At 42.5% G+C, this 22,259-nt stretch overlaps 1 protein-coding gene across 11 annotated transcripts; it reads right to left on the bottom strand.

Moving 5' to 3' along the window:
* Nucleotides 1–872: 872 nt before the first annotated feature.
* On the bottom strand, nucleotides 873–22,259 carry LOC102373170 (histone H2B 5-like). Of its 11 annotated transcripts, none has more exons than XM_006033872.3 (5): nucleotides 22,234–22,251; nucleotides 20,020–20,172; nucleotides 15,207–15,296; nucleotides 6,392–6,479; nucleotides 873–5,722 (listed from the first exon to the last, which is right to left on the bottom strand). In XM_006033872.3, the coding sequence occupies exon 5, from the start codon at nucleotides 5,687–5,689 to the stop codon at nucleotides 5,309–5,311; it is 381 nt and encodes a 126-aa protein (XP_006033934.1). In that variant the 5' UTR covers nucleotides 5,690–5,722; nucleotides 6,392–6,479; nucleotides 15,207–15,296; nucleotides 20,020–20,172; nucleotides 22,234–22,251; the 3' UTR covers nucleotides 873–5,308. The 11 variants fall into 11 exon arrangements, with proteins under 11 accessions (XP_006033934.1, XP_025071551.1, XP_025071552.1 ...); XM_025215766.1 differs by having other exon boundaries at nucleotides 873–5,719; XM_025215767.1 differs by lacking the exon at nucleotides 20,020–20,172 and having other exon boundaries at nucleotides 873–5,719; nucleotides 22,234–22,259.

The following is a 22,259-nucleotide window of genomic DNA, read 5'->3' as shown; positions in this document are numbered from 1 at the left end:
CTTTTGGCAACCATCTGAAGCCACAGGCTGAAAAGTCTGGGGTGGAGGATACTTGCTGGTAGTAGGGATACTTATGGTTCTTGAATAATTCAAAGGATTTGGAACTGATCTGGCTAATTTGAACTGGGACACACTTTCCTTTAAAAAAAAAAAAAAGAAAAAAGCTGAACAGAATACAACAGAGCATGTTCAAACGTCACCATAAGGGAAGGAAATCCAAGGAACTCAGTGGAGCTCAGAGAGCACGTGTTTGTTGAATATCTTTACAATTTACACCACCTCCTTCAGTGACGCACGTGGCTAGTGTTTATGGTGGACTTAGAGGTCTTGTCTCAGCTTCTGCCACAGGGCAGTGAGAGCTGGGACCATAGCAGAGGTAATCTTCTCAGGCTATAGAACAGAAATATTCTGCTTTCTAGCTACCAGTCCACCTTGCTGAAGTTAAGAACAAGAGGCATAACTAAAGAACTTTGTGTCCTAGGCAGAGAAGGCAGGGGACAGTTGTGTGGAGAGCAGGGGACAGAGTATTGTAAGGTTGTACCTCACCTCAGCTATTACTGGGGCCAGCTTTGTGCACCATGCCCTGCCACTGAGGCTGCTGCTGGAGCTGGCTCTGTGCACCCTGCCTGGCTGCAGTTTCCATGATGTGGGCTGCCATCCTTGTGCCCCTCTAAATTAGTGTCCTGGGCTGGTGCCCCAGTTACCAACCCCCACTAATAGGAACAATATCCAGATCTTGCTTGAAAGGAAAGGCACTGTGACCTAGGGACTGAGGGACGCAGGAGGAAAATGAAGGAGAAAAGTTAAAGGAACAACAGTGTTCAGGGCTTCATAGCTTGGCAGAAACAACTGCACGAGGAGAGTCCAGAATGTCAGCTTTGAAAGTTAAATTTTATTTGTAATCCAAAAATAAAACAAAACATATAATTAGCTGTTAGGCACAACAGCACCACAGTACTAGAACATATGGTATGAACAGTATAACAAGAAAAGTCTTCTCGTAAAGAAGCCTACAAAAAACCATGCATGGAAATTAAGTATGAAAAACAAATTCCCATGTGTGATTTTGGGAACTGTCAAAATTCTATGCACAATTTACTCTTAAAATAAGACATCCCAAAATGCTCCAGTCCTGTCAGACTTGAGGCACTGGGTACTTTGCGTCGAGCTGAATCTCATGTGCCAGAATCACTCAAGGGTTTCAGAGGTTTGCTTGAGAGCAGAAATTCTGCAGTGGGTTCATATAAATGAAAACACCAAACTTGCTTATTGTGCTAAATATGAAAAGGAATAATTAATTCCATTAGTGCAGCCACCTCCCCTGTTTATTTTAATATTACAGTAATTGATTCTGTGCGGTTTCCACATTTTTAAGTGTTCAATCTGTTACAGATGTTTTACTGATAATGCATAACTGTACCATGGATGTTAGTGGTATAGTAGGAGGCTTTGGCACTCAGACTTTGGCAGCTGGACCTTATATATTCAGTTGCAGTTTTTAAGGATGGTTATTAAGGGCTTAGATTCTGGTGCACACTTCTACAGCAGAGATGGATTCGGCAGACAATTCCATGACTGAAGAATTGTTGACCAAAGCATACCCCGTGCTCTGAGCACACTGGGTTGGCAAATCAATGAGACCTTTTTCTGAGATTATTTTCCAATGCTTCTGTTTTTACAGCCCAACATAATGCCCATTAAATCAAAGGAAGAACTCTTGTTAATTTCACTGGGCATCAGTAAGACTGTTAGACAACACAATGAGGCACCATTTAAAAACAATAGCAAAGTAGTTCATACGCTGCCTGGCTGCTGAATGATAAGCACTAGTGAATATTTGCCCATTTCACCTAGAGAAGCACAGCTCATGTTGATAACCTGGTCCCAGATAGAAAACTCTTTGCCCTGTGCAGCACAAATTTCAGTGTAATTCAATTTAATTTGAAGGAATTGGATCAGCACCAACATCTTGTAATAAGCTATAATTTTGCCTGAAAATCCTGCTGTGCCAAACCCCACCCTGTTAGCCAGCTAGGAAACTTTTGAGTGACAGTGTGTACTATGTGTGCCTAATCCTGGGCACTTGCACCAGCTGGATTAACCCTTTAATGGACCCTAAGCAAACAAACTTGTGGGCCCTGAGTTTTTTCACTCAATTTATAATATGTAAAATAAGCATAACTGGGCCTCTTCTGCACTTAGGGCTCTAGGCATGTGCCAAGTTTGCCTGTGCTTTAATCCAGCCCTGAATGGACCTGGGTTTTCTGTAAAGAGAGGGCTTCTGGGATGGACTGTGTAATCCTTGGAGGAGAACCATCGGCAGCCAGGTTTAGGTGCAAGTGCTGAGCTGGAGCTGGTGTTTCAGTGTAGGTACCTTTTGTAAATTAAACCAAATATCGAATGGAGGGAAGTTTTAACTTGCTACCACTAGTATGGACAGTTTGGGGAACCCAGAAGTGTTTTAAAAAGGTATTGTTGCTGCAGCAGGCATGCCTTTTCTATCTTTCACTTATGTCTATTCTGCTTCTTTTGAGGAGAGTGGGGCCAATTGTGAAGGTCTGTGTCAGTGATGGCAGCATTAAGATAACTATATCTTTTGTTACTTAGTATAAGATGTTCAATCAGGAAACAAAACATACTAAGCTCACTCTGCTGAGGGTCAGGTCCAAGAGATGATCTTTTTATTGTTATTTATTTATTTTTGATTGTTACTATGAAATACTGATATTGTGGATCGGGGGGTTCATTGCATTGGCTATTGAGAGTCATGGTCCTTGCTCCAAAATTCTGTATGTCGGGGCAGAATTGTGAATATTTTTTTGATGAAGGAACCATAATGAGACTCTCTGGCACTTCTGCATTAAATGTAGATAAAGCTGTGGGTGTGGGTATGGTTGCAGAGAGAAGAGAGCATAAAACTGTTTTCTTGGTCCGGGATATCATTACCACAATTCACAACAGGGGGCCAAGATTAGGGTCTGCAGAGCTGCTACTTCCTTATTCCTACCCCTTGTAGGTGGGCTTGAGGGGCAGGATGGACATACTGGATTACATAGCTGCCCTGGGTGACACAAACTTCATGAGGCTTAGGCCTGGCATGGTTTGCTTCCTTTCCAAAACAGGTACTGATCAGGAGGCGAAGTCACAACCTGTTTTCCAGGATGTGCTTGGAAATACTACTACGCACTGCCCCTTTCTCAGGGCACTTTATAAACTGTTACTGAAATATCAGAGCTACACAATGCGAACATACAGCACAGAAACCATTCTAGTGGCTGGAATAACATGAATTATTAATGCCAAGGTTCCAAAAGAAACATTAACGTGCACACCTCAAGCCGGCCCCAGCAAACGTAGTCTAAACAAACAGCATGCAGGCAAAAGTAGAGGAAGGTGAGAGAAAGGGTGTGTGTGTAGGGGGGAAGAAGCAGACATAGGTGTGTGTGTGGTAGGATTAACTTTTTTTCTGGTTTTGTTTTGTTTTGGTTTTTTTTGTTTGTTCTTTTAATGAAAAAGTTGCAGAAGGAACCTGAGATTGCAGGTTCTACCCACCCCTTCGTGGAATCAACATGGATCACTGTTGCAGAACTCAATTTATTAGGCTAAAATTTTCATGCCCTTTAGGTCTGGTTTCTTCTTAGCATCTGATGTACTAAGGTGTATTTGGGATCTTGACTGCTGTTTTAAAGTCCTAGCATCTATAATCTAATCCGTTAATACTGACTAGGAACCAGCAGCCATTCACGTGTCCTGATTCTGCCCCCCAGCAGTTTTGGCATGTGAAGCTTTTGGTTTAGGAATTTCTCCTCTGATCTCTGTGGCTTTTTATCAAGACTTTGTTATTGCTTATCTTACTTTGGACTTTGAGATGAGAGGTGCTACATATTTAAGTATTTTTAAACTGTTGATCAATTAAAGCCTGGTAACAGCTGTTTGAAGCTGGTAAGTACAATACTCTTTTCACAGATGAGTAAAACAAAGAACTGAGTGACAAAATGGCTTGCCTTTAGTCACAAACACAGTGGCAGATCTGTAAACAGAGCCTGCAGAACCTGACTCCCAGTTTGTAGGTCTCATTGATAGAGAAGGGTCTCTCCATTCCTGATTCAAAGCCTGGACACAGCGCTTATCTGACAGTTTCCCAATATACTCCTTTTATACTCTTCCCAATATTTATTTGCTGTTTCTAGGGCTGGTTCAATCACATTCATGTTTTTAAATACAATGAATTGCAGGGAAGGGAGGCTCCTCTCTCTGAAGATTACTCCGTCTCCTCCCATACAGTTAAGACTGTGGAAGGCAGTGCAGAGGCAGCATCAAGGCACTGGCCAAGAGAAGCTGAATAGTTTCTGCAAGGAGCAGCAGCGTAATTTAGCACACAGTAGCTGAGTCCTTAATGTAGGGGAGAAAGCCAGAGGGCAAGGCAGCTATACAATCCAAACATTCCCCCTCTTCTCCTGCCATCACACATCAGTAAGCAAACAGCCAGCTCCAAAATGTCCAGAATGGGTCTCAGGATAGGACAGGGTCTCTGCCCTCTGTCAAGCATAACCTGATCGTTCTTCCTCCAAAGTACGTGGAGTGAATAAGGAGTCTGGCTCAATATTTACCTAGGAATCTACCTGTCTGAAGTCTAAGGGGTGGATCTTGTATGCAGCAAGACTCTCTCTGTAACTGGCTTCATACAATATTGCCAGCGTAGGTTTTCTTGATCAGCATTGATTTAATTCTGCATGTATTCTATATAACATGCTTCCTTTATTTTACCTAAGTTATGCATCTTATCCCTTTTGTAAGCTGGATCAGTTACATTGCTAAAGGACAGCTAGATAGGCTGCTGTCCTCAGGATAAAATATTAACACTGATTTCTTTGTACTTATTTCTGATGTGTGGAAGAAAGCAATCAAACAGCCAGACTTCAAAGACAGAGTCTCTACATCTCTGTTGCCAGTCCTGCCTGCCACTGCCAGATGTGCAGAACTTCCCAAGCATAGAGCAGAATTTTAATGTATTGAAACCAGTCCTTTTGATGAGATACTGAAGTTCCCTTCTGTTTGGTCTAGGTGGAAATTGCTGAACCCCTGTCACATTTGAAAAGTTTATGAAAATAAACGAATGTCTGGGTCAGTAGTCCCTCTTCATAAACAGGCCCTAACATCCAGTTTAAGACTGCAAACTGTTCTTGCATCAATAATGGCCATGCCTTTTGCTTGCCCAGTTGTTGCCACCCCGTGACCCAACCCTTTGCTATGCTCATCATTGAGGGGTTCCAAGTTGAATATTCATTTTAGAAAGCTGAGAGCCTGGTTACTTGGAGCTGGTATACTTAGTGACAGCCTTGGTGCCTTCAGATACAGCATGCTTGGCCAGCTCCCCTGGCAGCAGTAGACGCACGGCTGTCTGAATTTCCCGGGAAGTGATGGTTGAGCGCTTGTTGTAATGTGCCAGACGAGAGGCCTCCCCGGCAATGCGCTCAAAAATGTCATTGACAAAGGAGTTCATGATGCCCATGGCCTTGGAAGAGATTCCGGTGTCGGGATGAACCTGCTTCAGCACCTTGTACACGTAGATAGAGTAACTTTCCTTCCTACTCTTGTGCCGTTTCTTATCCCCCTTCTTCTGGGTCTTGGTCACTGCTTTCTTGGAGCCTTTCTTGGGGGCAGAGGTGGACTTTGCTGGCTCTGGCATCCTGAAGGCTGTTCACTCTAGCACTTTAAGCTGCTTGAAAAGAACATTATTAAAATCAAATTCTACTCAATTTCTTCCTCTACTGCCTCATCTCTTTGAGAGGTATGGCATTCTCAAGGAAAAGGAAAGAGATTTCCCTGACATCTAAGAGGTTATTTCCTGATGGCCCACTGCAAGCATTGTTAATTTAAAAAGGTATCAAAGCTGCCTTTAAATGAGTTAGTTTGGGTACCAACAGCAGTCTACCTGTGGTAGCACAGACCTCATGGCAAGCTAATTAACCCTGCTCAGAACTGCAGAGCTGCTAATACACTGGGTAAATTAGCTGGGCTCTGTGTTGCTGCAGCTAGATTGCTTCCAGTAGCTAAGCTAGCAAGTCTGAAGCCATCTCAGGTACCAAGGCAGCAAGGGAACCCCAGACACAGAAGTAATGGTAGTGTGGGCCTGAGGAAAACCTTCTGAACTGAGCCCTAGCTGAAGGAGCGTGGAGTTGCAAGCAAAGAAATTCTCTCATTCGGTTTGATTCCCTGACTGTGTTCAGGAAAACAGGACTTTGTGCATCCTTTGCAAATAAATGTGTTGCACAGTAAAGATCTACAATGGCATCATTGATTTCTCCTCTGAAAGGGAAGAAGCCACAAGGCCCCCAACTTCTAGCCACTCAGGTCACAAAGGCGGAACCATATTTTTAATATTACTTACTTATGTGGGAGGACTTCTATTGAGGTCTCCTTTCTTATATATCCTTATATTTTCTTTGTCCTTCTTCCTGCTCATCTTGGTGGTTTGCCTTGGACCCATTTACATAATGAAAACAATAACTCAAAGGAGTTTCACTATAACACAGTTTTCCCCTGATCTACAGAGGCCTTGTCTACATTGCAAACTTTAAAACTCTGTTCTAATAGTGTTGTAAGATGGTTACATTACCAGAACCCAGTTCTAAGATCCTGCATCTCTACTACAAATCTGACATTTGTCCCTTGACCCAGTAAAACCAAATGTGTTGTAACCTGGCCCTCTGACAGGAATTTTTTTTGTATTCTACATGAAACCTTTTATTTTACTGTAGACAAAATTCTACCCTACCTCTTCTTGGTGCTGGAGCTCCAGCTTGCTTACAGCTTGATCAGTGAGCTGTATTTTGGTGGGCAGGAGAGACTGAAGAGAAAGGGGTGCTCTGTGGCTGAAGGCCCACGTGAAGTGGATGAAGAGCAGACAAGAGAGAGAGAACTGGAGCAAGATATACATCAACACATGCACAAAACAGGCAACACAGAAAGGAATCATAGCCTGAACCCTGCTAGGTAGCTGCTGGATTAATTAATGTGCATGCTATTCTCCCTTGATCTTTGGGAAGGAATGAGATGTGGCCCTTCATGGTTGTCAGACTCTTTGTCCATTAGGTCAGACATATCTTATTCTGTACTTAAAAATAAAACCCACTGAACTAAAAGGTACCTTGATGCTTTTGGGGGAAGCAGACACCCTATAGAATCCTCTATATTCATAGATTCATAGATTGTAAGGGCTGGAAGGGACCTCGCAAGATCATCGGGTCCAGCCCCCTGCACTAGGCTGGCCCATCTGTCTCATCACCCGTGCATGGGAGCAGGGGTGATGAGGCTGAGCTGGTATCTCCTGCATATCAAAGCCCATCTTCTGCCGAGGACTCTGCTTCCCCATCTGTGCAGTGGGTGCTCTTTTCCTGACAAAGTCTTGCAGTGAGCCCTTCCCACCCCTATATTTCCTGTGCCACTCTCGGGCAAACCTACCCCCTTGCCATGCCGCAGCCATCGGCCCTCTCCAGAAGCACTGAGCTGGATAAGTAATTGTTCTGTCGCAGTCTGACATCTCCAGAGAGGCAGCTCGGGTCTTCAGCAACAGGAAATCCAGAGGCAAAGCTGGAAAGCTATTAATGTTTAACACATGGGAAGCCGCTGTCTGTCAGGCGCTCCCATCGCCCTGGAGTTGGCAGGCAGAACGTGTTAGCACATCTGAGGCTGTTATTGGCCTGACAGGGAGGGCTGTATGAAGGGCTGTATTTCATACAGGGAGGGCTGTATTTCATATTGTATGAAATATCCTGTTTACTACCATTCTGTATGATGCAAAAGACAATCTTTTGCTCCAAATAAGGCAACCAAAGGTATGGTTTACAGTGAAATGTGTTTTAGCCCTCTGTATGAGTGGGGAAGACTGAGCAGACTGAGGCCAGAGATGTATAATCCCCAGATCTTGGAGCTGTACCAGATAGGAATCCATTCTCTTCAGGAGCAATAAGGGCTTTCAGGAGCAACAGGCGAAGGCACTGTCTCCGTGTAGCCCTGGGGATGCTGTAACAAGTTTGCAGATACTCTGCAACGTGAAGGGAGAAGGTTTTATTTCCCCTCAGCTCTACTGATACAATTCTCATGCTCTGTGTTTAGTCGGAGACTAGAACTGGGCAATAAGAGTCAAGTTCTTGTCTTCATGCACACAAAACTCCTAGTAATATGAACATTAATTCTACTTCCCATGCTTCCCTTCCTTAATACATCTTGTGGAAAACAAGAGAACTCTGTAAATCCAAGATAAGATGTATTAATATTACCCAGGAGGCTGGAAAAACTGGGCTTGGAGAAATCTGAATGTAGCTTGAAAAGCCCACAGCAGACTTCTTCAATGGGCCACAATCGCTAACACTTTCCATAAAAGCAAACAAATATTACACAAATTTAAAAACTGAACTGGCTGGAACAACCAGCATGATGAAATAATAAAGAAAGGAAGGTATTGCCCTTTCAGTTTGTTCAACGAGTGAAACTTCAAGTGGTAAAGCAACTGCTTTACAAAACTATGTGGTATTCAATTGTTTTCACGCAATGTTATGCTGTTATGCATTCAGTAATGAGACACCTGGATAGAAGATCATGGGCCTTACACATCTTACAGACTTGTTTTGAAGTTGTAACAGAAATAGTTTGATGAAGGGGGAGCTGGGAGATGAGAGTAACTAACTCTCCCTGAAATCAACTTATACTCTGCCATGGGAGAATCGAGCCCTAGGGCTTTACACAGCAAAGCACTCATTTTGAACATATGAATAAAAAAGTTACAGAAATCATTGAAACAGTGCTAGAAAAGACCTCAAGAGGCCATCTAGTTCATCTACCTGCTCTGAGGCAGGATCAAACATATCTAAAGTACCCCTGACAAATGACTGATTTATCTGTTGACTCTTATTTGTTTTGCGATCTATTTTAATCTTTAACTCCTCCTACCTTGTCAGGTATTCCCCATTCTGTATTTGTATGTATTTACATTAGTCGTCCTTCCTAATTGCAATGCTTTGTGTTTTTCTTTACTGAATTTCATCTTATTTTAAAACTTGTTTCCAAAGCATCAAAAGCATTTAAATCATGTGTGTCTGGACTTTTTTGAAACTAGACTGAGGAAAAATCAACTGAACTAAACTATTTATCTTGCTCTCTGCCTGTTTTTTCATTTTTTCTGGCTTGTTTCAAAAGTTCATGTGGAACAGAGGGCTTTGGAGTGTGGGATCCTGAACTGATCTTAAAATAATGGATGCACACAGAAACTCTGAGAACTGCCAATTAAACAGCTCGTGTTGTTCCTTTTGTATGCTTCTTTCTCACTGGAAATGTAAAAAAAATAGTGTCTGTATTCCTTTGTTTGGAAACTTGGAGATATTTATTTTCAGTGGGAAATCATTTTTCTAAGACAAGAAACAACTGTGTACTTATCAGCACTCCATCTTTATGGGGTTGGTTTTTTTCCTGGAAAGTATTCCAACAAGAGCATCATAAAATGTTTCATGTCTGTTGATGTTTTTAATGTACTTCTTTATATACTTGTTATTATTCCTACCTCCACCCTAGTTTCAAAGTCAATATAGTGCCCATGGCAAGTGCCAAAATCCTTCATTTGTGGACAGGACAGGTACTGCAGGGCCACAGCACTGTCCCACTAACTCAGTGGTTTTCAACCTTTTTTCATTTATGGAAAAACTAAATGAAAGCAAATGAATAAAAAATGTTTGGTGTGGACCCCTTTGGAAATGTTGATATTCACATACTTTTGATTGATCATAGCCATCTTTCAGGGACTCATTAGACATAGTCTGAAGACTCCAGCAGTCCATAGATGACAGGTTGAAAACCACTGCACTTATTAAAATGCTCTGCTGGATACTGTGGTTGGGATCTTGCTCTTGGTCCCATTTTAGCTGAGATACATGCCTTTATGCTAAGCTGTCTGGGCCCCTCTATGTGCAGGTAAAGGTGTAATGGGATCTAATGTGCAATCCACACAATCATGCCCCCTGCCGTGCCATACCTGTATGCCAGGAGGTGCAATTGTGGGATCACACAATAGATCCCATCACACCTTTATGTTAGTGCAGGGGAAGCCCAATCCGAGACTCTCCCTGCTGTAGCAAGGAGCAAGCTCCTGCAGCTGTGAGCCCCCTCAGCTGAAGGGCTCCCAGCTGCAGGCTTGTCCCATGCATCCCTGCAGCTGGAAGACACAGGTGCTGTGATCTCCCAGATCTGGGAGTTTCTCAATAGTGCAGGGCTGAGAGATCACAGCTGACACAGTCTCCCCGCCATGGGAGTTTCACATACCCCTGGGGCTGGGATATCATGGCAGCTGGAATCTCCCAGTCCCAGGGATTTCATGCATCCCTGGGACTGGGAGATCACAACTGTGCCCCATGGCTGCTGGGACTCAGCTGGGCCCTGGCATTGGGCGGTGCACTGCCAGGACCCAGCATCCACAGCTGTGGGACTCAGTCCTGGCAGCTGCTGGGGCTTAGAGTCCCCTCAGTTGTGGGACTCCCAGCCCCATCTGGGCACAGTGCTTACAGCCACAAGGAAAACTCTGCTACACATACAAATTAAAGCTTGATAACAACCAGCTATCTGATTTATTATAAGTTTACTTTCACATTCCTCAACCCCACCCAAGTTTCCTATTGCACACTAAGAGCTAGATAATACACTCTGTCTTCTTTGTCATTTGTTTATACAATGCCTATAGATTTAGATTTCTTGGTAGTGCAATAAATCAGCAACAGCTTAAAGGAGTTCAAGTGACATTTAAAAATGGTAACCATATTCTTTTTAAGGAAATCCAGGCCACTGTGTTTCAAGTGAAGGCAGAGCAGCATGGTATGCTAGGCAGGTGGGCAGGCAGGCACTGCTGCTGCTGTGCAGGAGCAAAGAGAGCAGATTGGAGAGGTGCCCAGCCTGGCCTGCCCCCCACCTCCAGCTGCGGCTCAGTCGAAGCCAGGCTGGGCACGTGCAGGCGGTGTGATGCCTGCTCCAATCTGCCTACCTTGCTTCTGTGCAGCAGCAGTGGTGCTTGCCTGCCTGGCATACTGTGCTGCTCCACCTCCCCACCAGACTGTGCCCTGTTTTCCTGAGCAGGACTACATTTCCCATGGCATGCAGGAGCCAAGGACTCCCTTACCCATTGCTGTGGGCCACCAGGAGAGAAGACCCTTATGCATCACGAGAGAGACATTTTGGCTACAGGATCCAGGCCATGAAGAGGGAGAGCATGACGGAAACAAATTCCAGTTCTCATAAAGTACCAGACTGAATTTCTGAATCAAAGGTTTTGCTTTTCAGTCTAATATTTTTGGCTTTTTTTTTTTTTTTAACAGCCAAAATTTTTTAATTTTCAGCTGAAAATGTTAGGCTGTGATTTTTTGCTGATTTTTTTTTTTAATTATTTTTATTTTTTTTTAAATCATAGTTCCACAGAATATGAGTAATTACTTTCCAAACAGCCCTAAGTAGCAAGGTGACTGCTGATACCCTTCACAAACAGGAGATCCTGCCAGAAATCAATAAGAGGGGGCTGATGGGTCTGGCTTTTTATCAACTGCCCCTTCCTTCAAAAAAGTGAAAAGGGAAACCACTTGAAAAAAATATGTTAGACACATTATTGGACACAAATCACTAGGAACGAATGGGACATACAATGCAATAGTGCGTCTAGCTGTCCAGTTTGAGACCCACTTTATCTTTCCCAGTCCCTATGACTCCTCCTTCCTGGAAAGGCTACATTTTTTGCTGAAGTGGTTGTTTAGCACTTGTGCCTTTTCCATTCTTGACCTTGCTGATATAACAACAGTACCAGTTAGTGCTAACTGTGATGGGCTGGGGTTTTCGGTTTTTTTGTTTTGTTTTTTGGGGGTTTTTTTTAGGATTTGGACTGTTAACCCCAACTCTTTCCTCACATGGAGCCCAACAGTATTCGGTTTTTTAATTCCTATTGGTCTGGATCAGATTCAAATTGTGACCGCTAGGCAATCAGTTTTCTGGCCTATTTGGAATCCCTCAAGCCACTGAGTTACTCTCTGGATATCATACGTTGATGAACTTGACAAGTTATATTTGCATAATTATCCCTTTTTTTTGAGTTTTTGATGGAAATACTGTACAGTGGGCATGTGTGGGGAAAACATGAACCTCAGTCTTTCAAACTTTATTAGTGTTTGAATGCTCCTGACATTTGTTAAACTTTTGACAAGCTATTTCAGTCCTTGTTAGACCAAATAAAAGCCACTTAGCCACTATCATTTACTCAGCTCCATATCTGGATTGTTTTGTTGGTTCTGTCCAATTAATTTTCCTTCTTTAATTCCATTTGCAGAATAAAATCGAGCAAATCTGGCTTTAATCCTAATGTCAAGGAAGTTAAATTGCAATTTCCTGCTACTCTTTGTGTTACCATCACTCAAGCACAAAGAAGGGCAGCAAATTACAGTGTGTTCCTGTGGAAAAGCAAAAGAGGGCTTCATAATGGGCTCGTTCATGTGGTCAGAAACATTATAATGGCACAGAAGAAGGTTTTAAGATGCAGTTAACAAATGGCCAGACTGCCATCAAGTGACAGGACTATTACGGGAATGGTATATTTGTACAGACTATATAAACTTGCTTCATTTTATGATACATCTTACAGGGACTTCACATGAATTCCCTAACATAGCAGGTACTGTTAAGAGTCACATTAATAGGATTCCAGAAAACAAATGGACATATTTGATAATTTGGTCATCAAGGCTACCTTAGAGTGCAACTGGGATCAGCTGTGCGATGATTCACAGTGAGACACAGGGTGATGCTTGCTCACATGCATGAAATGATCATCATATTTCAGACTGGGAGGATTTTTTTCTTTCTGGCATATTGTCAGGGACTGTGGTGCCAGTGTTGTATTCATTTCTTTTGGAGTACTGATTAGGGTTTGTGTAATAGGTCAAAGTGAGTGTGTCCCAAATGATAAATTTCCTACTGTTGTATAGGAGAATGGGGGAATCTTCCAAACCTCTAGTATTTTTTTTAGAAGTGAACCCAACAGGGAGAATCCTCTGTATTTTAAATATATTTTCTTTTGTAAAATCATCATTTCATCACCAATGGCTAAGTTCTATCTTTGAAACATGTAAATGCAGTTCTTATGTGCTCTAACCCAACCTCTATGCATTTTATTTAATCAGAGAAGATATCTGGCAGATACCTGCTATTAAGCTTAATTTATGTTAGGAAGAATTACAAAGCCTGACAGCTGAGAGGTTCTCTGCCCCTAAAATCTGTACAAGACTTTCACAAACACTTCAGAAGTAACTATTGAGAAGAATGTTATTATGTTTTATATCCAGAGATCTTTGACTTGCTCTTTATTATTAGTAGGCTTGGCAGAATTTGAGCTTTATTTAATAATGTTGATGGATAATATCAATATTTATGTTTAAGCATTTTTTATTTTTATCAATTCATGCAATCCTGAAAATTTAAATCAGGGCCTTGCGGGGCAGACAATTAATTAATGACAGTATGTTATTATTATTACAGTGCAGCTTAACTTCCTGCCACAACAAACATAACTGCTGTAGGACTGCAGCTAGCTGAGTGGCAGAGCTGCCATCAGTCCAGGTTCCGCTCTCCCATAGCTCCTTCATCCGCTTTGTCACTTCTTCTTTGTTCCCAGTGCCCTGGGGTTTCTAGGAGTTCCAGTCCAAACTACAGCCAGCATGGTTCTGTAGGACTGGTCCTCCTGTGAGTCTGAGAGTGTGAGGTGAAATAAATGTTTATTGATGCTTACTGATATAAATTGAATCCTGCCAAGCCTAATTATTAGTATCTATTATTTGTATTAACCTAGCAATTAGGAGCCTCAGTCATTAGTTCCCAACCACCTGACTATGCTTATACTCATTTTTCCTTTTCTTTTTATTCTTGTGAATTTGTGTTCGTTGTTTTGGGAAAAAGACAAACATTCTAAACACCCCAAATCGGTTTTGTGATCTCTGTAAAGACAGTACTTTGTGCTGTCTCTGCCAGAACTGAAATGATTTCTCAAGGTTCTGCGAACATTAATCAGAGGTGCGGATGCACAAGCACAATGGAGTGCTTTCTACAGCTGGATGTAGGAGGTAGTTCCTGAATTTTTAAACAAAAGGAAGTCCAGTTCTGCCTCATTCACTATGTGGGGTAGAAGTAAATGTCTGAGTAACAGGCATAACTGGGGGAAGCAACACTGCTTTTCCTAGGTCAAATGCTGCTGGTTTTACTCCAACGAATACTTACTTGAAAACAATGACGGAGTAATATAATGAGGGGTGGGGGCAAGGTGGGTGGGGAGGGAAGAGAAGAACAAAAATAGCAGCCAGTGCCATTGCCGGCCTGGCAGTGCTTAAGCCACTGCTAACACCATTGGCCCAGGGTGCAAAACTGCCAAGCTATGCCTTGGGTAACCTGGATGAAGCTCCCTATGTCTGAAATTCAGAGATGCTGGGCATCAGCAGATCACCTTAGCTTCACCTGGAATGTGGGATGTTCAACACCTTGGAAACAGCACATCCCAGGTGCTTGGGAGATTTTATTAGAAATAAAAAAGCATTTTAAAAAGCTTTTTAATAAACTACTTTCAGCTGAACTTTTATTATTGGTCTGTTTTGGAAACTCTCTGTGCTGCCCAGCTTGGTTAGCAAGGGCCAATAAAGGCAAAACAGGAGAATGAATGTTTTCTTATGAATCAACTCCTATCATGTTTGCCAGAGTACATCCAGCGCTGTACATAGCAAAAACCTAAGTTCAGTTCTCACCTAGCTCTCCTCCAAACAGATCCAAGGCTTGGAGAAGATGCATGTTATTGTATTACACCTGAAATATCCTCATTACCTTATCCCATCCAGCAGCACCCACAGCAAATCTGAATATACACTAAGAGAGCGCAAATAGGTAGAATCCCTAATTCACCCTCAACAGAACACACAGATCCTATGATAGTGTCTAACTTCCTGCTCTTCCTAGGGTTTGTTTTTTACCAGTAATTTAAAAAATAGTAGCATGATGTAAACTTAAGAAGCTTCCACTCCCCACTGCCAGTATTTTCTTTACCTGTCATAGGCCACTTAGCCAAAGAGAATTCTGCTCCTATTCCCTTTCCATCCTCACGGGACATAACTAGACCCACTTGTTAACTTGTCAGCTGTAATTACCTGAATCCTAATGCAGGGGTTATTGCTTGCTCCAGGGGTTATTCGGTGGAGGAGTTATGCATTCCCACAAGGGTTAGAGTCTGCCACTCACTTGCAGGAGGATGATCACAAGCAGAACAACACCAATGCAGCATTGCAAAAAACAGAAAACAAAGCATCATATCAAATCAGCAACCTGTACACCCCAAGTCTGTACAAATCCTTTTTGGCATTTACAAACACACAGAGATACCAGGCTGGTGTATGATATTGGACAGGACATGTAAAAATCACAAGCAACTGGAATCTGAACTAGCAAGTACAAAGTACTGATTAACAAGTTACTGCATAATATCTAATTCTACTGTGAAAACTTGAAAAATAGGCCCATCTCCAATAAAATATCAACAGCCAGTCTCATATAAATAGTTAAAGTTATGGGGTCATTTATAATCATTGAGGAAACTGTAGGACTCTACCACCTACTCTCTCTCTCTACTATCTGTACAAGACCTCGTACAATGGGCCCCTGGGCTCTAAGTCCTACTGTAATACAAATAACAGGTAATAATAATACTACATTTAGAGGAGTGATATACTAAGTCAGTGAGGGATTTTGGGGAGCTTTTATTGCATAGCAAAGAATCTAATAATCTCCCGTATTATATTTCACAGGGAAAGAATCAGTTAAAGCTGCAACTTTGTAACGCACGTATCTGTTATAGTTGTGTCAGAGGTTTCCATTATCTGAAACACAGTGTAGCAACACCTTTAGACATACACAATCAAACAAGGTAAGAATTGGGCAATACATGCTATGCACTCTCTCTCCATGTGTGGAACTCCTGATAGCAAAGGGACTTCCATTGCAAGACTGAAAGGAGGAATTGGACTGTGCATTAGTAATAAGTTATTAGTGAATTTTCTTCTAATTGTGTTGTTATGTTCAGGTTAGACTGTACTTTTCAACTCGTATTGCTCAAGGAAGGCCAAGCATTTTCCTCCCCATTTTAGAAAAAAATGATTAAAGATTCATAGAAATTGTACAATTTATGAAAAATTTAGGAATAAGTAAAAGCTGCTTTATTATTGCTCTAAACAGTAGCTGCTTCAGATGTGAAATTTAAATACAGGCATCATGGACTGAGTTACTAAAGGGGTATATATTTGAAATTCTAACAGACTGCCTTAGAAACTAAAAGAAGGATGAAGACAGGAGAAGACAGATTTCATTATTTCAGAGTTTTGAAAAATTAGTAGTAATTGCAATTTCTATATTAGTAGTATACTTGGCACTTGCCCAGTAATTTTCATACAAGGCAAAATGCTTATCACAGACATTAGAACTCATTTCATACATGCAGAAGAAAGGGGACAGTGAAGTTAAGTGACTCTCTCTGGTCACACAGCAAGCCATCTGAGCTGTGACTATGATTCTTGTTCTGAAAGGGAGATCATACTGGTCCCCAGTGTGGGAGAAGTCTCAGTATTACAGGTTATCTTGGGACCATAGTGTATAATATACTTGGTCACCCATGTTTGGAAAAGATCCAACTGGAACAAGTTCAGAAAAGGGCTACTAAGATGACGAGGGGAGGGAGAACCTATTATATGAGAGGAAACTGAAAGAGCTTGGCTTGTTTAGCCTAGCAAAAAGAAGGCTCAGAGAGGACATGACTGACCTCTACATATGGATCGGGGGTTAAATCAAATATGGAGTGCAGGGGACTGGGCTCAGTGACTCAGGAGGTCCCTTCCAATCCTATGTTCCTACCGGGCCATTGTTGGGGTGTTGAAGCCCCTCGTTCTGCTTCTCACTGTTCAGTTATTTTTCTGTAAGCAACATATCCCTGGCCCTGGGACACTGTGTTGGTGGGTTTTTCCTCTTCCCAAGCCACAAACCCCAATTTCATATTTTTTTGCCCATGTCAGGGCTTCTGTTAACAGAAAAATGACTACAAATATTAATTTCACTAAAAAGCTTGAGAGAGCTTCCAGTTCTCTGCAAAAACTAAAATCTGATTTTGGAACAGGCAGATGTTGGAGGGAGTGTGGTGAGCTGGGAGGATTCATGCATGCAGTGGATGTGTCCCAGGATTACACTGTTCTAGAAGAAGGTTGGAGATGTGGTGAGGGAAATAATAGGATGCCAACTATCGGATATCCTCTTAGTGTTTCTATTAAACCTTCCTGAAAACTCTGCAACATATGTGTCACAGGGAATTGATCTCTCATCTTGTAGTGGCTGCAAGAATTACAGTTTTAAAAGCCTGGAAGAGAAGGGACACCTCTAGAATCATTGACTGGTTTTAAAAAATTTGGAAGTTTTAGCAATGGAAAAGTTGTCCTATCAAGTCGGTGTTCTACAGGGAGAAGGAAAACAGAAGCTTACTTGGAAATCTGGTGGAAATTTCTGGAATTTGCTAAAGAAAAGAATCTTTTATCTCCAAACCAGAAAATTTGAGAAACTACTTTGAATGCTGAAGTGCAAATTCATGAGTGAACACGGTAAATTTAGAATAACTCTAAAATTTAAAAGCAGAGATAAGAAGATAATTAGATTTGCACTATGCAGAGTTTTAGGGAAAAGGATGGGGTGAATTACTGTATAGAGATGAAGAAACACAGGGGCTTGGCATTAACGAAAACATTGAGGAACTGCTGGAGACTTAGGGGAGGAGATGAAGGGAACACAAGACTTTTGTGGACACCGGTTTGGGTTGTGGTAGCACTGTTGATAGAAAATTAATGTCAGTCTTTGGGTGTATTCTGGAGGATTGGACATGTTTCTGAATGTTAAATCTGTTACTTTATGGGATGGATTAATAGAGTTAAAAATCTGATTTCAGTCCAGTTTGGACCAAAACCAACTCCCAAATCAAATCAAATTTCCCATGAAAAGGAAGCCTCATTTTTAGTCCAGTTGTAATGATTATTCATTCGTTGTCTTGTGATAGTGCAGCTCCAAGCACTATGCACAGCTTCCTTGGGATAAACACTCTACGATACAAACCCTGTCCCAAAGAGATTACAATCAAATGCATGTTTAAATAAGGCACATTCACATAGAGGGCTCTGAGCCTCAGACATAGTGTCCTTCATTGCACCCACCATGACAGGAGGGAAAATACATGATAGCTGAAGAGTAGTGATCATTCATGACTGATTCAAATTGGGAGCTAGGAATTAGAGCTGAAAAGCAAAGCACAAACTCAGAGTTTCCTGGCTCAGGGGCTTAGTTCTAATGAGAAAATCAGTGGGAGCTGTGCTGAGTTTCCCTCACCTGAAGTTTGCTTTTTATGGTACCTTTCAGTAATAGGTCCATAGTCTTGTCTTGGACATAATGGATCATTCTCTCCTCCCCTTCTACTTGCTTTCATCCTTGGCTTCTGTAGCAGTGCTCTGCTAATTATGCTCATCCACCTGCTCTTTTATCAGGTCCCTGAGTGACTGCCTTTCTCCTCTCCCACACTCTGCTGGTGTCTCCCATTGTTCTATTCTTTGTCCCTGCTTTCTGTCTCTGTACTCACTCCCTGCATGAGCTCATTAGCACCATAGCTCAGCTGTAACTTCTTTACTGATGACTCCTAAATCTTGCTATTGAGTTCTCTCCTTACCATTAAATGAGCACAGTCAATGAGAATAATAATCAGTGTTGGGCAGAGAGAGCTTTGAGTATGGAGTTTGAAGCTGATTTAACTCCTTTGTTGAGAAGGATAAGATCAGGGGACTGCTGTGCTGTTTTTTTGTCTCTTAAATATTGTGTAAAGACACTTTTTAATGTTTATATAAATCTCAAATAACAACAAACAATATTGATATTGTGGTGCTGCTCATATGGCCCAAACCAGATTGGGATACTTTTGTGCTAGGTGCTATATAAACACACTGGAATGTGAGAGCTCAAGCTGCACCTTCTCCCAACTTCCCAGCATCACCATCTAGATGGTTTATCACTTTGTGCTCAGCAGAATGGGACTGAACTGAACTTGCCTTCACTCCCTTTCCATAATTAGAGACAACTCTCCTCCTCTTCCTTCAGGCAAGCTTGCAAGAAGGCAATCTCTTCCTGCCTGTCTTTACCAGAGACAAGCAACATTTATAACATTTCTTTCCTCTCCTTTTCCTGCTGCTCTGTGGTAGAATTCAACTTCAAAATAGTCTCATCAATTATAACTTCCCCCTCTCTGATCACCTCAAATATCTTGCCTCTTCCAGGGGAAAAATACTACTATGATAGCCTTCCTATTCTTCCCTCTGACTTCCTCTCCCCTACTACATTAAATTGAAGATTTGTGCCCTCCCCTTTGAAGTGCTAAATTCCTACCTAAGTATGTCCTCATTTCTTCCTGTTCTCCTTCCCACTGCTGTCTAAACCTCTATCTTACTGCCACCTTTGCATCTTTCTCTCACTGTCATCTTCAGTTATAACTCATTTTACTTGACCAGCACTCAGTTTACTTCTTTCTTAACACTCTTCTTTCTCTAGCCTTTTGCTGATGATCTAGGAAGGTAAAACATCAATTTGAGACTAACCTTTTAAATGATTAATCCTAAATCTCGAATGTCGCACATCATTTCAGTGACAAGATTTTAGGGAGAGAGACCATATCTTCTTTCTTTCTTTGTACAAGCTAAGCAAACTGCCAATGCTCAATGAATGGTAGCATAACACATTTATTAGGCTATCTTGTACATTTTTGTTATAGATTTTGATAAATGCTTTAACAAATAGTGTTACAGATATTTAAGAAAATAAATACTCATCCCTGACAGCTCATGTCTTCAGAAGGGTCTGTGAAATGACATGACAAGAGTGGTGACTAACACTCACCACAACACTAGCACAAAGAAAATGTTGAGTTGCTGTAGGAGGCACACAAATTCCCCCACTCTCTTTGTGACTCAGGTAAGCTGCCAAAAATGGAGGTGGAAAACTGTGGGATAGAATGGTTTTGACTTCAAGCCAGCTGCCCGTGTGGCCTTTCTATAAAGAAGAAATTAATTGCATCAGATTCTTAAGTATTTTATGTAAAGAGCAAAACCTAACATTTAGCCTTAGTACTGAATGATAGATAGCATTAGGATTAAAGTCAAAGGTCCCCACAAGCCTAGCAGGCTACCAGGCTACCATGGTTAAGAACCACCATTTTCTGTAGCCAAAGGCACCCAGCGGGGCTACATGGCAGGCATCATGTCCAGCTGCCTTTGATTCCCTGACCTGGAAGTGGTAAAGCATGAAAACAGAGATGAAGAAGAAAACCAGAACCCAACAAAATGCTGAGGAGGAGGTGCTGTAGGCCTGTTCTCCCAGTGAGAGTCACCATGGAGTTATAGCTGGGAGAAGGAAGGTCTGGAGCAGATTACATTTATGTGCGTAAGCACTTAAGCCAGGAGGAAGGAAGAAGAGCACATGAACAGAATGAGGGGGAAGTGTGGCAAAGAGGGATGTGAAATGTGGGAATAGAGGGAGAAACATTGGGGAGTGTGAATGTGATGAATGAGGGCAAAGATAAAGGGGGAATGTGACAGAAGAGACAGAGGAAGAGAAGGAAAGGGTGTAGGACATCTTAAAAGGGGATGGAAAATGAGATATGTACCATGCACTGGGTAGGATGGAAGAAGAGAGGAATAATCACTGAGAAAAGAAAGGGGGTGGGAGAAAAAACACACTAGAGAGAGAGGAGAGAGAAAGAACTGTAGGGACCAAAGACATGACAAGATGGAGAAAATGGCTCCTCCAGATCAGCACATTTTGAAAGAGAGAAAAGATACTGCTGCCTTCACAAGAGCAGGCACCAGGAAGGATATGAGATAAAGCAGAGAGTGAGGAAGAGATAGAAGGGAAGAGAATGGAAATGGCCTGACCTTAAGCAGACAATAAAAGCGACCAAAGAGAGAACAGATGAGTGTTACTGCTCTGTTGGCTTCATAATGGTTTCACGTGGCCTGCCTTTTCCTAAACTATAGATCAGGATGGTTCATAAAATCCTCACTACGTCTAGAAGTAATGTGCCAAAGTTCAAGAAAATACTGTTGCTTGCCTGGCAGCTATTCTTCTTCTTTTCCATGCTTCACATGCAAACCAGTTGCTCTGGCACGACCAGGCTACACTGTGATGGCAGGACTACAATCCTGAACCGTTTAGAGGCTAAAGTGCCCTTCCTTCCCTTTTGTTTCCTTACGTTTCTGGTTTCTATTCAAATATTTCAGTGCCTAGTGATTCTGCTCCTCCAAAAATAGCACATGGCCCCTGAGGTAGAGGTCTGACAGGAATACGAAGTAATGGTCAAGGAGGATGAAGGGATGACAGTCTAGGGTAGGGTAGGGCAGCGATTCCCAACCGGGATGCCTGGAGAACCGCTCAAATGTTCTCCAGGCATCCCTGCAGCCTTAGCCCTCATGAGCATGGGAGAAATGTGGAGCTCTCCAGGGGGAACCCGCAGAGCTCCAGCCCTTCTCACCCCTTGTGGGCCGAGGTCCTCACACCAGGAGACTTGCTCCAGTCCAGCAGTTCCCAAACAATGACAGATCGTGCAGCACCAATTTAAAACGATACGAACCTTACGTACCAGCAGCAAATTTCTCAGTTTAGCCTTATGTACCACCAGCAAATTGCTGTCATGTAAATTAATTATAATAAGCCTGTTAACGCGTACCGCTGACAAATTGTCTGCATACCACTGGTGGTACCCCTACCACAGATTGGGAACCACTGCTCTAGTATTTTACTGCAGTCAGAAGGCGAAGCGGGGCGCCTGGCACCTAGCCGGGGCAGAAAACCACCAGTTTAGGGAACAGATTTTAGAAATAGAAAGTACTTCTGCCATACAGGGGCAGGCTGGGTAAATACCCTGTCACCCCTATGCTTGCCAAACAGCAGGGAGGGCAGGGCAGGGTGCGGGAAGTCCAAGCCTTGCTGCGACCGGCCCCTGGGCCGCGAAAACCAGGCGGGTGCAGGCCAGGCTGTAAGCGGAGGCTCCAGCAGGCCCCTGAGTCATGAGAAGCGAGCTCCCGTGTGCAGGCGCGCGGCCCTGCGGAGACTCACCGCCCGGCGCGGGAACACGCGGGTCC

The sequence above is a fragment of the Alligator sinensis genome, unplaced genomic scaffold, assembly GCF_000455745.1.
Source record: "Alligator sinensis unplaced genomic scaffold, ASM45574v1 scaffold1049_1, whole genome shotgun sequence".
Lineage (NCBI taxonomy): Eukaryota > Metazoa > Chordata > Crocodylia > Alligatoridae > Alligator > Alligator sinensis.
The sequence above is the reverse complement of the archived record's forward strand: the minus strand, read 5'-3'. Positions and strand labels throughout refer to the sequence as shown.

Coding starts and splice junctions, on each gene's coding strand:
- LOC102373170 (XM_025215767.1), bottom strand. CDS start 5,689: ATGCCAGAGCCAGCAAAGTCCACCTCTGCCCCCAAGAAAGGCTCCAAG.